The following is a 14,806-nucleotide window of genomic DNA, read 5'->3' as shown; positions in this document are numbered from 1 at the left end:
GGGGCGGTGGGACGGGGGGAGGTGGGACGGGGGGAGGTGGGACGGGGGGAGGTGGGACGGAGGGAGGTGGGACGGGGGGAGGTGGGACAGAGGGAGGTGGGACGGGGGCTGGGAGGGGGGACACTTTCAATTGTGACATTTCTCTCCCATCACTTTGGTATTTCCTCCGTATCTTTTATTTAGATTCATATCTACGGTGAAATAAATAACATGCCCCATCACTTTGTCACCAGCATCGCTCGTGTTTACAAAACCCGTAGTCATTTTGGCCGCAGATATAAGGGCACATTGTGCGTCTGTCCGGCGAGTTCATTAGGAACCTCTAAAGCGCGTTGGGATGTTTATACCCTGCCGGCTGAGACCCCGTGGCTCTTTGGTGACACGTTGGCTTCCAAGGGTGCCGTTCCTTGGTGACTTTCAGCGTGTAACGCTTCAGATCGGAGCACTGAGCCAGGAAGGCTCGGATAACCTCCGGCCCCACCACGCAGTAGCAGTGAATCTCCTCCAGTCCACAGCACTTCCCAGCCAGGTCAACGAGAGCCGAGTCCAGCACCGGGGAGGAGGTGGTCAGTATGACCAGCTTCCGCAGGGTCCGATGGTAATGGCTGCTGACGAATCGGATGTGGTGCACCATCTCATTGAACGTGTTGAGTTGTAATGTGGCCATCGGGATATTCGGCTTTAGGATCCGTGGGATTTTGAAGGCGGGGACCGTGTGGTCCATCGTTAGGTCCACGGAGAGAGAGGGGTGGCGCTGGCAGAGTGCCCCCCAAACCTCGTCAGAGATAGCGAGCGTGTATTTGTCCAGACGCTCACACAGGATGTCCAGGAGCTTGAAAGGCGTTCTGTCCGGCTTCATCAGCTCCCGGAATACATCTTCCGACAGACTGGAGCAGAAGGCGCCTAGAACGGACAGCTTGGGACAGAGCCGTAACACCTCCTTCAGGGTGTCAGGGGTCACTTTACAAACCAAAGTGCCATTGTTGATGTACAAGCTACGCAGGTTCGGGCTACCGGTAGCGATGAGTCGGACTAACCCATCACTGAGGGTGAACGGAAGCTTCCGGAAATCGACGTGGTACAGATCTATACGGCTGTCCTTCCGACACAGGCTCATGATGCTCTCCAAGATCTCCTGCCCAGAATAGAAGAGCGGGTTCTCCCCGCAGCAGGCCAGGCTCAGGTTCTCCAGCCGGCGGCTCTCCTTGGACAGGCAGTCGAGGAGCTGGGTCACATTGTTGCGGTTCGCTTCCTTTGATTGGTCGAAGACGATCTTTAGATGTTTAATCTGACCCAGAAAGTGGTGCAGTCCGTCTAAGCACAGCTCCTCCTCTTCCGTTACCCACCTGCAGGGGAGGAAAGGGTACAGGTTCAGTCTGTGGACACATCGGCGGCTTCTCTTTATTCCTTACTAGCTGAGAGACCCGGCGTTGCCCGGGATGTAAATCCGTAATAGGTAGTATTATTTATAAATAGGGGAAGAATAGGTGACTATTTGGTGTAAAGGTTGTCTAATAATGTTGAAAACAAACCTGGAAGAAAATGTAATACGATGTTGTTTTAAAATGGTTTATTGTAAACACACCACAGTACAATGTATATTTTGGTAAAATAAGTGATGTGTAAATGTGAGGTGTGTGTCCCGCTAGGGTGTGAGGCGGCGTGCCGGGTGTGTGTCGAGTGTGTCTGAGTGCGGGCGGCGGGTGTGCAGGGGTGTGAGGGTGAAAGGCAGAGGCGGGAATGTGGCGTGAGTGTGGGCGGCGGGTGGGTGAAAGGCAGGGGCGGGGGGGGTAAAAGGCAGGGGGGGGGGGGTAAAAGGCAGGGGGGGGGTAAAAGGCAGGGGCGGGGGGGGTGAAAGGCAGGGGCGGGGGGGGGGGGTGAAAGGCAGGGGCGGGGGGGGGGTGAAAGGCAGGGGCGGGGGGGGGGGGTGAAAGGCAGGGGGGGGTGAAAGGCAGGGGCGGGGGGGGGGGTGAAAGGCAGGGGCGGGGGGGGGGGTGAAAGGCAGGGGCGGGGGGGGGGGGTGAAAGGCAGGGGCGGGGGGGGGGTGAAAGGCAGGGGCGGGGGGGGGTGAAAGGCAGGGGCGGGGGGGGGTGAAAGGCAGGGGCGGGGGGGGGGGTGAAAGGCAGGGGTGGGGGGGGGGTGGCGGGGGGGGGGGTGAAAGGCAGGGGTGGGGGGGGGGTGAAAGGCAGGGGCGGGGGGGGGGTGAAAGGCAGGGGTGGGGGGGGTGAAAGGCAGGGGCGGGGGGGGTGAAAGGCAGGGGCGGGGGGGGTGAAAGGCAGGGGCGGGGGGGTGAAAGGCAGGGGTGGGGGGGGGTGAAAGGCAGGGGCGGCGGGGGGTGAAAGGCAGGGGCGGCGGGGGGTGAAAGGCAGGGGCGGGGGGGTGAAAGGCAGAGGCGGGGGGGTGAAAGGCAGGGGCGGGGGGGGTGAAAGGCAGGGGCGGGGGGTGTGAAAGGCAGGGGCGGGGGGGGTGAAAGGCAGGGGCGGGTGAAAGGCAGGGGCGGGGGGGTGAAAGGCAGGGGCGGGGGGTGAAAGGCAGGGGCGGGGGGGGTGAAAGGCAGGGGCGGGGGGGGTGAAAGGCAGGGGCGGGGGGGGTGAAAGGCAGGGGCGGGGGGGGGGTGAAAGGCAGGGGCGGGGGGGGGGGGTGAAAGGCAGGGGCGGGGGGGGGGTGAAAGGCAGGGGCGGGGGGGGGGTGAAAGGCAGGGGCGGGGGGGGGGTGAAAGGCAGGGGCGGGGGGGGGTGAAAGGCAGGGGCGGGGGGGTGAAAGGCAGGGGCGGGGGGGTGAAAGGCAGGGGCGGGGGGGTGAAAGGCAGGGGCGGGGGGGTGAAAGGCAGGGGCGGGGGGTGAAAGGCAGGGGCGGGGGGGTGAAAGGCAGGGGCGGGGGGGGGGAAAGGCAGGGGCGGGGGGTGTGAAAGGCAGGGGCGGGGGGGGGGTGAAAGGCAGGGGCGGGGGGGGTGAAAGGCAGGGGCGGGGGGGGTGAAAGGCAGGGGCGGGGGGGGTGAAAGGCAGGGGCGGGTGAAAGGCAGGGGCGGGTGAAAGGCAGGGGCGGGGGGGTGAAAGGCAGGGGCGGGGGGGGTGAAAGGCAGGGGCGGGGGGTGAAAGGCAGGGGCGGGGGGGGGTGAAAGGCAGGGGCGGGGGGGTGAAAGGCAGGGGCGGGGGGGTGAAAGGCAGGGGCGGGGGGGTGAAAGGCAGGGGCGGGGGGTGAAAGGCAGGGGCGGCGGGGGGTGAAAGGCAGGGGCGGGGGGGGTGAAAGGCAGGGGCGGGGGGGGTGAAAGGCAGGGGCGGGGGGGGGGTGAAAGGCAGGGGCGGGGGGGGTGAAAGGCAGGGGCGGGGGGGTGAAAGGCAGGGGCGGGGGGGGTGAAAGGCAGGGGCGGGGGGGGTGAAAGGCAGGGGCGGGGGGGGTGAAAGGCAGGGGCGGGGGGGGTGAAAGGCAGGGGTGGGTGAAAGGCAGGGGCGGGGGGGGTGAAAGGCAGGGGCGGGGGGGGTGAAAGGCAGGGGTGGGTGAAAGGCAGGGGCGGGGGGGGGTGAAAGGCAGGGGCGGGGGAGGTGAAAGGCAGGGGCGGGGGGGGTGAAAGGCAGGGGCGGGGGGGTGAAAGGCAGGGGCGGGGGGGGGTGAAAGGCAGGGGCGGGGGGGGTGAAAGGCAGGGGCGGGAGGGGTGAAAGGCAGGGGAGGGGGGGGGTGAAAGGCAGGGGCGGGGGGGGTGAAAGGCAGGGGCGGGGGGGGGTGAAAGGCAGGGGTGGGGTGGTGAAAGGCAGGGGCGGGGAGGGTGAAAGGCAGGGGCGGGGGGGTGAAAGGCAGGGGCGGGGGGGTGAAAGGCAGGGGCGGGGGGGTGAAAGGCAGGGGCGGGGGGGTGAAAGGCAGGGGCGGGGGGGGTAAAAGGCAGGGGCGGGGGGGGTAAAAGGCAGGGGCGGGGGGGGTAAAAGGAAGGGGCGGGGGGGTAAAAGGAAGGGGCGGGGGGGTAAAAGGCAGGGGCAGGGGGGGTGAAAGGCAGGGGCGGGGGGGTAAAAGGCAGGGGCGGGGGGGGGGTAAAAGGTAGGGGCGGGGGGGGGGTAAAAGGCAGGGGCGGGGGGGTAAAAGGCAGGGGCGGGGGGGGTGAAAGGCAGGGGCGGGGGGGTGAAAGGCTGGGGGGGTGTGAAAGGCAGGGGGGTGAAAGGCAGGGGGGGTGAAAGGCAGGGGCGAGGGGGTGAAAGGCAGGGGCGGGGGGGTGAAAGGCAGGGGCGGGGGGGTGAAGAGGGGGATGAAGGGCGGGTGGGGGGGTGAAAAGGGGGGTGAAGAGGGGGGGTGAAGAGCGGGGGAGGGTGAAGACTGGGGGAGGGTGAAGAGGGGGGGTGAAGGGGACAAGGGGTGAAGGGCGGGGGGGTGAAGGGTGGGGGGGTGGTGAAGAGGGGGGTGAAGGGCGCAGGGGTGAAGGTCGTGGGGGTGATGGTCGTGGGGGGTGAAGGGCAGAGGGGTGAAAGGCAGGGGCGCGGGGTGCGTGGTGAATGGGGGCATGGGGCTGAAAGGGGGGTTGTAAGGCAGGTGGGAGGGTATAAGGCAGGTGGGGGAGTGAAAGGCAGGTGGGGGGGGTGAAAGGCAGGTGGGGGGGGTGAAAGGCAGGTGGGGGGGTGAAAGGCAGGTGGGGGGGGTGAAAGGCAGGTGGGGGGGGTGAAAGGCAGGTGGGGGGGTGAAAGGCAGGTGGGGGGGTGAGGGGCGGGGGGGTGAAGGACGGGGGGGTGAAGGGCGGGGGGGGTGAAGGGCGGGGGGGGGTGAAGGGCGGGGGGGTGAAGGGCGGGGGGGTGAAGGGCGGGGGGGGTGAAGGGCAGGGGGGGTGAAGGGCAGGAGGGGTGAAGGGTGGGGGGGGTGAAGGGCGGGGGGGTGAAGGGCGGGGGGTGATGGGATATGGGCGGGGGGGTGAAGAGGGGGTTGAAGGGCGGGGGGGTGAAAGGCAGGAGCGGGGTGAAATGGGGCAGATGGAGGGGGGGTGAAAAGCAGGTGCGGGGGGTGAAAGGCAGGGGGGGGTGAAATGGGGGCAGGTGGGGCACGGGGTGAAAGGGGGCGGTGTGAAAGGGGGCAGGGGGGCCGCGGGGTGAAAGGGGGGCGTGGGGTGAAAGGGTGGCACAGGGTGAAAGGGGGGCGCAGAGTAAAAGGGGGGGCAAAGGGTGAAAGGGGGGCGCAGGATGAAAGGGGGGCGCGGGTGTGCGGGAGTGCTGCCGGCAGGAGTGCGGGCAGAAGAGGCGGCGTGCTGGAGTGCGTGCAGCCGGGAGCAGGCTACCGTGAGTGCGGGCGGTGATCTGGGGGTCCGGCGGCGGGCCGGAGCGATGCCGGGGTGAGGCTGCGGGGTTTGTGCCGGGGGGGGGGCTGAGCGATGCCGGGGTGAGGCTGCGGGGTTTGTGCTGGGGAGGGGGTGCTCCGGTGAGTGGGGACCTGTGGGATGGGGGCGGGGTCCGGGAGATGGGGACAGGCAAAAAGTGGTGGAATGGACCTGGGGAGCTGGCGGGCAGGAACAGCGGAGGCGAGGGTAGGTGGGTCCAAGGAAGCAGGGTGGCACTGGGGTCAGGAGGCGGGAGGGGGAGCGAGAGTGCCGGTCTGTCTGGCGGGCCGAGTGTGCCAGTGGGGTAGGTGTGGTCAGCAAAGCACGCAGGCCAATGAGAGGTGTGCGGGGGCAGGGGCGGGGCCACGGCCCGATCTGATTGGCCAGAGGCTGAGTGACAGACCGACGGACCAATCAGATTGGCCATAAGCACCGCTAACATACAACGTTTTCAATTATATAGATATAGATAGATAGATAGATAGATAGATAGATAGATAGATAGATAGATAGATAGATAGATAGATAGATAGATAGATTACTCAGTATATTCACCACTTGACTTGTTATAGAATTATCGGGTCCTGCGTTCTGCCCAATTTATCTATTTACTATAAAACCTCAGACCAGAAACTGTCACCAGGAAATAGGCCCAAGTGACATTAAAAAGATGATGACACATGACCTTGAAGCCTATCAGCTACCCCCCAACCCGTTACCTCCCCAAACGCAGCCTCCAAAGAATACCAGGTAGCCAAGATTGGGGGTAAAATTGGACGGCAGCTTTATTATCAACAATAATATATTTAAACCAAATGGAGACAGAAACTGCCCCCCCCCTCCCCACTCGACTAGTGTGTCCTTCCTGCCCCCACCCTGCCAGCATGTCCTTACTGCCCCACCTCCCTGCCAGCATGTCCTTCCTGCCCCACCACCCTGCCAGCGTGTCCTTACTGCCCCACCACCCTGCCAGCGTGTCCCTACTGCCCCCACCCTGCCAGCATGTCCTTCCTGCCCCCACCTGCCAGCATGTCCTTCCTGCCCCACCACCCTGCCAGCATGTCCTTACTGCCCCCACCCTGCCAGCATGTCCTTACTGCCCCCACCCTGCCAGCATGTCCTTCCTGCCCCACCACCCTGCCAGCATGTCCTTACTGCCCCACCACCCTGCCAGCATGTCCTTACTGCCCCCACCCTGCCAGCATGTCCTTCCTGCCCCACCACCCTGCCAACATGTCCTTACTGCCCCCACCCTGCCAGTGTGTCCTTACTGCCCCACCACCCTGCCAGCATGTCCCTACTGCCCCCACCCTGCCAGCATGTCCTTCCTGCCCCACCACCCTGCCAACATGTCCTTACTGCCCCCACCATGCCAGTGTGTCCTTACTGCCCCACCACCCTGCCAGCATGTCCCTACTGCCCCCACCCTGCCAGCATGTCCTTCCTGCCCCACCACCCTGCCAGCATGTCCTTACTGCCCCCACCCTGCCAGCGTGTCCTTACTGCCCCCCACCCTGCCAGCATGTCCTTACTGCCCCACCACCCTGCCCTAACTGCCCCCACCCTGCCAGCATGTCCTTACTGCCCCACCACCCTGCGTGTCCCTACTGCCCCCACCCTGCCAGCGTGTCCTTACTGCCCCACCACCCTGCCAGCGTGTCCTTACTGCCCCCACCATGCCAGCGTGTCCTTACTGCCCCACCACCTTGTCAGCGTGTCCCTTACTGCCCCCCCACCCTGCCAGCCTGTCCTTACTGCCCCCACCTTGCCAGCGTGTCCTTACTGCCCCACCACCTTGCCAGCGTGTCCCTTACTGCCCCCACACCCTGCCAGCCTGTCCTTACTGCCAACACCCTGCCAGCATGACCCTTACTGCCTCCCCCCCACCCTGCCAGCATGCCCTTACTGCCCCCACCCTGTCAGCGTGTCCTTCAGCAGATATCCAGCCCCATGCCACCCCACCATGGCCAACCTCCATCACCAGGTGCCACCCAGCACCCACAGAGGAGGGGACAGAGGGCTGCTTTCTCCTGGGTGCATGAGAAGAGGTGACCCTGCCCCTTAAAGCCCTCACCCTCTCACTACCACATCCCCCCCTAGGCGTGGGAAAGAGGAGGCAGGGCTCTGGGGGTCTCGGCCCCTCTCCCCTATAGGGTGAAGCTCCTATATGTGAGGTTTGTCTTCACATGGTATTAGCAGCAGCTGGGGGGGGGGGGGTTAGTGGTACACAGCGCTGCATGCGTGTTCTGTACTATGCATAATAATGTGGGTGCAGCCACCTCTGGGGTGGAATCCTGCCAGCTTTGCTCTCCAGCATCCAAAGGTGAAAAAGGCTCAGCGATATTATAAATACCCCAGTATACGCGAGGGACGGGGGTGCTGGGAGGGAAGGAGTAATGTACGTACCTGATCTCCGTGTAATGCCACACGGAGTTACATGCCACGGCAGATGCCCACAGGTGGCACACCCGGGACACGGCCCGCCTGTCTCGCAAGGGCAGGCAGTAAAAGATTTGTGCGAGTATTTCCTGCGGCAGGTACACCCAGCGCTCACACATGGCTGGTCACAGCTCAGGTAGCCGGGCAGGTGAGCAGCTCTCACACAGGACAAAGGTGATATGTAATCCTGCGAGGAGGTGACGCCACCACACATGGGCATGGCGTGCGAGATCCTCGCCCGCTGCTCGCAGGGTGAGCAGTTATCACACAGGGCGAGTTTATGGCCCCGCTGAACAAACAGCTCAGGAAACCAGTTCTGCAAGGAGAGGAAAGGTTGTGAGTGAGGGGGGGGGGAGCTGGAGAGGAGGAGCGCGGGGACCAGCGAGGGCGAACCTAGGCAATCACCTTCGGCACAAAGGTCCTAGGGGCGCAATAATAATAATTATTTTTTTTCCTAATTTTTTTAATTTATCTTTTTTTTTTAATTTTTTTTTTTGGGGGGGCGTTATTTTGGCGCCCTGTTATTTTTATTTTGCGTCGCGCTGGGGTGCAGTCGCACCCCCTGCGGCCCCAATAGCTACGCTACTATTTTATTTATCTTATTATTTTTTATACAACCGGGGCGCAAATTTTAAGTTTCACCTAGGGCGCATGAAACCTTTGCGCCGGCCCTGCCAGGAGGGGACGTGGGGGGAGGGGGGAAGCCCAGGAGTGGACATCCAGGGGGCAGCCTGGGAGGGTATGCGGGTGGGGGCGACTCAGCCTGGGAGGGTACACAGGGGGGTCGATCAGCCAAGGGGGGAAGTGAGGGGGGCAACCCTGGAAGGGACGCGGGGAGCAGCCCAGGAGGGGACCCGGGGGCGCAGCCCAGGAGGGGACGGGGGAGGAGAGGAGCTTGGGAGAGGTCATGGGGGGGCAGCCCAGGAGGGGATGTGGAAGCACAGGAGGGGGATGTAGGGTGGGGGATGTAGGGAGGGGAGCAGCCCAGGAGGGGATGTAGTGGGGGGCGGTGGAGCAGCCCAGGAGGGGATGTAGGGGGGTGGATCAGACAGGGGGGGGTGAGAGGTTACCCCAGGAAGGGACACGGGGTGAGCAGCTAAGGAGGGGACGAGGGGGGGGGCAGTCTGGGAAGGGAAGCGGGGGCAGCCCAAGGGAATGCGGGGGACAGCCCAAGAGATGCCGGGGGGGGGCGGGGCTAGGCAGCCCAGGAAGGCACGGGGGGGGGGGGGGGGAAGAGCAGCTAGGGAGGGCATGTGGGGGGGGGTAGCCCAGGAGTAGGGGGAGCAGCCCAGGAGGGGACCCGGGGAAGGGGGCAGCCCAGGAGGGGACACAGGGGGGTGGGATGCAGCCCAGGAGGGGATGCGGGGGGCAGCCCAGGGGGGAGCAGCCCAGCAGGGGACGCAGGGGGGGCAGCTGGGTGGGGGGGGCAGCCCAGGAAGGGCCGCGGGTGGGCAGCAGTCCAGCAGGGGGGGCAGCTGGGTGGGGGGGCAGCCCAGGAAGGGACACGGGGGGGGCAGACCAGGAAGGGACGCAGGGGGGGGACGCAGCCTGGGAGCAGTTACTAAGAGAGAATATACAGGAGCAGAACAGAGCGAGGAATTTAACTGTCCGCAGCCGGCAAACTTCCGCCTCCCGTGTCCGAGCCCCCCGGACCCCCGCTCTCCGGCATTCCATAGCACCAACACGCAGACAGGAAACCGCGAATCCCCCCCGTGATCACGACAGATACGAGCGCAGTAACGTCCCCGTTTCACGTCAGATTACATTAAATGCGGCAAACATGATTCGTGGAAATCCCATTTTAAATGGCGCTTGTGTTTGCGCCTACGCACTAACCAGACATTTCTCCATCCGCGCGAAAAGATTGGGGGTTTTTTGGCTCATCGAAATGGCGGCGCTGAGCGCACAGATGCTAATCAGATCTGTGTGCCAAAAAAGGAGAAAGTGCGTCAAAATTATCCGCCATGTTCAACTTGTCATAAACCCGAAAAAGACGGATTATATTATTAGCGCAGAATGACGTTTCTATGTATTAACGCAAACATGTATTCGACGCAGCGCGGACGTTATATAGGATATAAAGTGTATTACTTTGTCAATATGGCTATTATAAATAATATCACAACAATAGTTTATATTTACTTATCTTAGTTTTAAATACATTTGAAAAAATACACAATTCTAATATAAATTGTATCAATCAAGTGAGAAGGGGGAGTGAGATGAGAAGGGGGGGCGAGAGGTGAGAAGGGGGGGGGCGAGAGGTGAGAAGGGGGGGGGCGAGAGGTGAGAAGGGGGGGGCGAGAGGTGAGAAGGGGGGGGCGAGAGGTGAGAAGGGGGGGGCGAGAGGTGAGAAGGGGGGGGGCGAGAGGTGAGAAGGGGGGGCGAGAGGTGAGAAGGGGGAGTGAGATGAGAAGGGGGGGGCGAGAGGTGAGAAGGGGGGGCGAGAGGTGAGAAGGGGGGGGCGAGAGGTGAGAAGGGGGGGGGCGAGAGGTGAGAAGGGGGGGCGAGAGGTGAGAAGGGGGGGGCGAGAGGTGAGAAGGGGGGGCGAGAGGTGAGAAGGGGGGGGGCGAGAGGTGAGAAGGGGGGGGCGAGAGGTGAGAAGGGGGGGGCGAGAGGTGAGAAGGGGGGGCGAGAGGTGAGAAGGGGGGGCGAGAGGTGAGAAGGGGGGGGCGAGAGGTGAGAAGGGGGGGCGAGAGGTGAGAAGGGGGGGGCGAGAGGTGAGAAGGGGGGGGCGAGAGGTGAGAAGGGGGGGGCGAGAGGTGAGAAGGGGGGGGCGAGAGGTGAGAAGGGGGGGGCGAGAGGTGAGAAGGGGGGGGCGAGAGGTGAGAAGGGGGGGGCGAGAGGTGAGAAGGGGGGGGCGAGAGGTGAGAAGGGGGGGCGAGAGGTGAGAAGGGGGGGCGAGAGGTGAGAAGGGGGGGCGAGAGGTGAGAAGGGGGGGCGAGAGGTGAGGAGAGAAGGGGAAGTGAGAGGTGAGAAGGGGAGGTGAGAGGTGAGGAGAGAAGGGGAGGTGAAAGGTGAGAAGGGGGAGTGAGGGGTGAGAAGGGGGAGTGAGGGGTGAGAAGGGGGAGTGAGGGGTGAGAAGGGGGGGTGAGAGGGGGGGTAAGAGGTGAGAAGGGGGGGTGAGAGGTGAGAAGGTGTGATGGAGGTGGAAAGATGTGGTGGGGAAGGTGAGAGGAGGGGAGAATGGGGGGGTGAGAAGAAGGGGGTGAAGAGGTGGAAAGATGTGGGAGGGGAGAATGGGAGGGGGTGGGAGGGGAGAATGGGAGGGGGTGGGAGGGGAGAATGGGAGGGGGAGGGGAGAATGGGAGGGGGAGGGGGAGGGGAGAATGGGAGGGGGAGGGGAGAATGGGAGGGGGAGGGGAGAATGGGAGGGGGAGGGGAGAATGGGAGGGGGAGGGGAGAATGGGAGGGGGAGGGGAGAATGGGAGGGGGAGGGTGGGGTAGGAGGTGGAAAGATGTGGGTGGGGAAGGTGAGAAGGGAGGGGAGAATGGGGGGGTGAGAAGAAGGGGGTGAAGAGGTGGAAAGATGTGGGAGGGGAGAATGGGAGGGGGTGGGAGGGGAGAATGGGAGGGGGTGGGAGGGGAGAATGGGAGGGGGAGGGGAGAATGGGAGGGGGAGGGGGAGGGGAGAATGGGAGGGGGAGGGGAGAATGGGAGGGGGAGGGGAGAATGGGAGGGGGAGGGGAGAATGGGAGGGAGGGGGAGGGGAGAATGGGAGGGAGGGGGAGGGGAGAATGGGAGGGAGGGGGAGGGGAGAATGGGAGGGGGAGGGGAGAATGGGAGGGGGAGGGGAGAATGGGAGGGGGAGGGGAGAATGGGAGGGGGAGGGGAGAATGGGAGGGGGAGGGGAGAATGGGAGGGGGAGGGGAGAATGGGAGGGGGAGGGTGGGGTAGGAGGTGGAAAGATGTGGGTGGGGAAGGTGAGAAGGGAGGGTCCCCATTGAAATGTTTTACTCAGAAATGGAGGAAAACACAAATCGTGCGTGAATCCTTTCGCTGCTGCGTGACCGAAAAATCAACGTGAAAATGGGAAGTATTACTAGGACCGAGATAGCGCCGATCTCGCACGGAAACTCACATAGAGGTTAAATAGATTTTCCGGGAGATAGAGCCCCGATCGGCACTATTGCCGTTTCATGTTGCAGGACTCCGGCAGTGAGAGGGTTACGACAAACTCTGGCCCCACAAATAGCCATTTTTTCCTGCGACCCTTTAAAACCAGCAGCAGCGAGGGATATAAATGTGCAGAGGATCCCCCCCCCAGAGGCGGCTGCACGCCAGCCCCGAAGCAGAAGTGTAAATCCCACACAAGGTGACACCCTCTGTATAACACACACTCACTCACCCTGGAACCCTTCCTGATACCGGCACCATCCCTCCCACCAGTCTGGATTGGATCTTTCGGATCAGATGACAGGAGAGGGGCGGTGAATATTGTTCAACGAGGCCGTCTGCGTTTCTATGGGATAAAGTGTGTACGTGCGGGGGAAATCCTGTGCTTTAGGGCAGCAGTCCAAGCAATATCCTGTGTGTTTAAAGCTGCAGTTCAGTCAATATCCTGCATGTGTGTTTTTTTTTAATAAATCAGTTCTGTAGTAAGAAAAAATACTTTTAGCATTTTCTGTTTTAAAAAAAACAACTTTTAAAGACCAATTTTCTTGTATTCTATTTTAACAGCCATTTGCTAAGGCACCGCCCCTTCATGTCCTGTCACAAGCCCTGGCACACCCCTTTGTCAGCCCTGCCCTCCCTCTAGCACATGTCAGTGCAGGAGTGCTCATGAATATTCATGAGCTTCCACTGAGTGACAGAAGCAGAGGAAAAACATATCCCATATCTAAAGATTTCGCAATCAATACATGGAGAACTAATTGACCGGCAGCTATACAGTTCTTTAGGTAATTAGAGATTGCGAACATGAAACTATTGAATTAAAAAACTAAATTTAAAAAAAAAAAAGACTTGACTGCAGCTTTAAATAAATCAGTTCTGTGGATATAATATACCGAGATTTCTATAGCAGGTTTATCCCACCTCCCCAGGAGTGCAAGATCTTTGCAACACTTTCCTGTTTGTGATCATTTGTTGCCAATATTCCCAGCAGTTTGAGCTGCAAACTGTAACAATAGATATTACCTTAGTAATATAAGAATACATTGTAGCGGCTGAGTTACACTGAGTAAAGGATTGATTGAAACTGAAAGGCAGCCATTTAGTGAACCCTGGGAAGCAGGATTTTTGTTTGCTGAACGATCACGGGAGAACCAATTGATCGGCAGCTTAATCATTAGTTTTCAATAAAGGTAATGAAAGGCTGCGTATATTAAAAAATATATATATAAAATAAAAAGATCACTTGTGAGCACATTCACATGTCTTAAGACAGGTCTGCAACGTTGCCTTTCACCATCATCCCCAGCATACAGTGCTTCCACTACAGCAAGGGATTCTGGGAAATGACATGCAAATGAGCACATCACCTTTTGCCTGAAATCCATTTTTACATGGAATCCGTATGAGCTAATGCCCGCTGTTAACATAGCTTTTAAGCACAGCATGGGAATCACATGCAAATTTTCTTGTCGCTTTTTCACCCACCATAACTTAAAATGTGTATGGTATATACCAGGGATCCCCAAATCCAGTCCTCGGGGACCGCAAACAGTGCAGGATTTAAGGATAGCCTCTCATTAGCACAGGTGGCCCAATCATTTTCAAACAAGAGGGAAGGGGTAGGGAGTGATCAACTTTTACTAAATCATACTAATTGTAATGTAAATGAATAACACATGTAAGCGATAATTATCAAGGACAATAGGTGCGACTGTGAATAGAAGTGAATCAGGAACACAAAAGGGGCACACAAATGTATGTGCTCCAAAAAGAAAATTCACTTATGTGCACACTATGTGAATTTAAAATGTAACTTTTAATAAGTGTACTTAAAACATATATTACCGTAACACTAAATGTAGTAAACCTTAAAAAATAAATTAAACAATGTAAACACGTGCAACAGAGTTGGCCTAACGTATATGTAACTTCCAGTAAAGAATAGTGACTGGAACCTGTTTGGCCAAACAAAGTGCAACCAGGCAAGGTGATGCAAAGTACCTAGCACTCAGTGGCACTGTAATCAAACAGCCAGAAGCTGCAGCAGGGGTGCGGCTACAATATACCCATAAATAGTAATAGTATCAATAGAGCCAGCCCTGCCAACTACACTGTTATAAAATATATAGCTATGCTAGTTGAGAAACAGTGACCAACGCTTGCAAATACTAGCACAGTAAGTGAATTAGCCAAATGCTGCAGCAGGGATACGGCTAGAGTATGTCCATAGACAATGATAGAATCCAAAGAGCCAACCCTGCTAGCTACACTATTTTTATATATATATGGCTGTGCTAGTAATAATACTGATAGTAGCACACTGTATTAAAATAACCCCATGACAGGGGCTAGTGACATGATAACGCGTCCATCTCGCGTTTCCCTCCTACTATGGAGCTTCGTCAGGGACAATTTTGCATGGGCGAGGGGGAAAGCGGAAGCTATTTAAACGCTCAGGTCGTCATGGCGACCGGCAAACTCATCGCTGTAGCGCATGCGCAAAAGGCGCCAGCGTTAGCTGCCTAAATCACACAGAATTACCAATATTAACATGCTGGTGACAACAAAACGGCGTTATGTTAGTGCTCAGGCCGTCCGGCATGTATTCTAGCTAGAAAATAGATCAATAAAGAGCGGCGCCGATCGCAGGATGTTACTGCGCATGCGCAGGGTGATAGTCTGCTTTACGAACATTACTAACCCTGCGCATGCTCGAATACAGCCCCTATTGATTATGCGCATGACAGGGCTGTTGGCTTTTACAGCCAGTAGATCCGTGTCAAAGCGCATGCTTGTATTGACATACTATATCTGACTCCCTTGGGCTGCATTGCGCATGTGTAAGCAAACATGATTATTGTTCCACATCTCTCTGTTATTATTGCGCATGTGTGGATAGACATACATTGTTGCCCCACATATTTTGCTGTTATTGCGCATGCCCAAAGTGATATAAAAGTTAAG

At 59.5% G+C, this 14,806-nt stretch overlaps 1 protein-coding gene across 2 annotated transcripts; it reads right to left on the bottom strand.

The window, feature by feature from the left end:
• On the bottom strand, positions 1–12,224 carry FBXL8 (F-box and leucine rich repeat protein 8). 2 transcript variants are annotated; one of them, XM_075576895.1, is made up of 3 exons: positions 12,075–12,224; positions 7,694–8,042; positions 1–1,346 (listed from the first exon to the last, which is right to left on the bottom strand). In XM_075576895.1, exons 2-3 carry the CDS (start codon positions 7,843–7,845, stop codon positions 323–325), a joined length of 1,176 nt encoding a protein of 391 aa, XP_075433010.1. In that variant the 5' UTR covers positions 7,846–8,042; positions 12,075–12,224; the 3' UTR covers positions 1–322. The 2 variants fall into 2 exon arrangements, with proteins under 2 accessions (XP_075433010.1, XP_075433011.1); XM_075576896.1 differs by lacking the exon at positions 12,075–12,224 and adding an exon at positions 11,808–12,052.
• Positions 12,225–14,806: the final 2,582 nt, after the last annotated feature.

Source organism: Ascaphus truei, chromosome 19 (assembly GCF_040206685.1).
Source record: "Ascaphus truei isolate aAscTru1 chromosome 19, aAscTru1.hap1, whole genome shotgun sequence".
Classification (NCBI taxonomy): Eukaryota; Metazoa; Chordata; class Amphibia; order Anura; family Ascaphidae; genus Ascaphus; species Ascaphus truei.
This window is presented reverse-complemented; position numbering and strand designations above follow the sequence as displayed.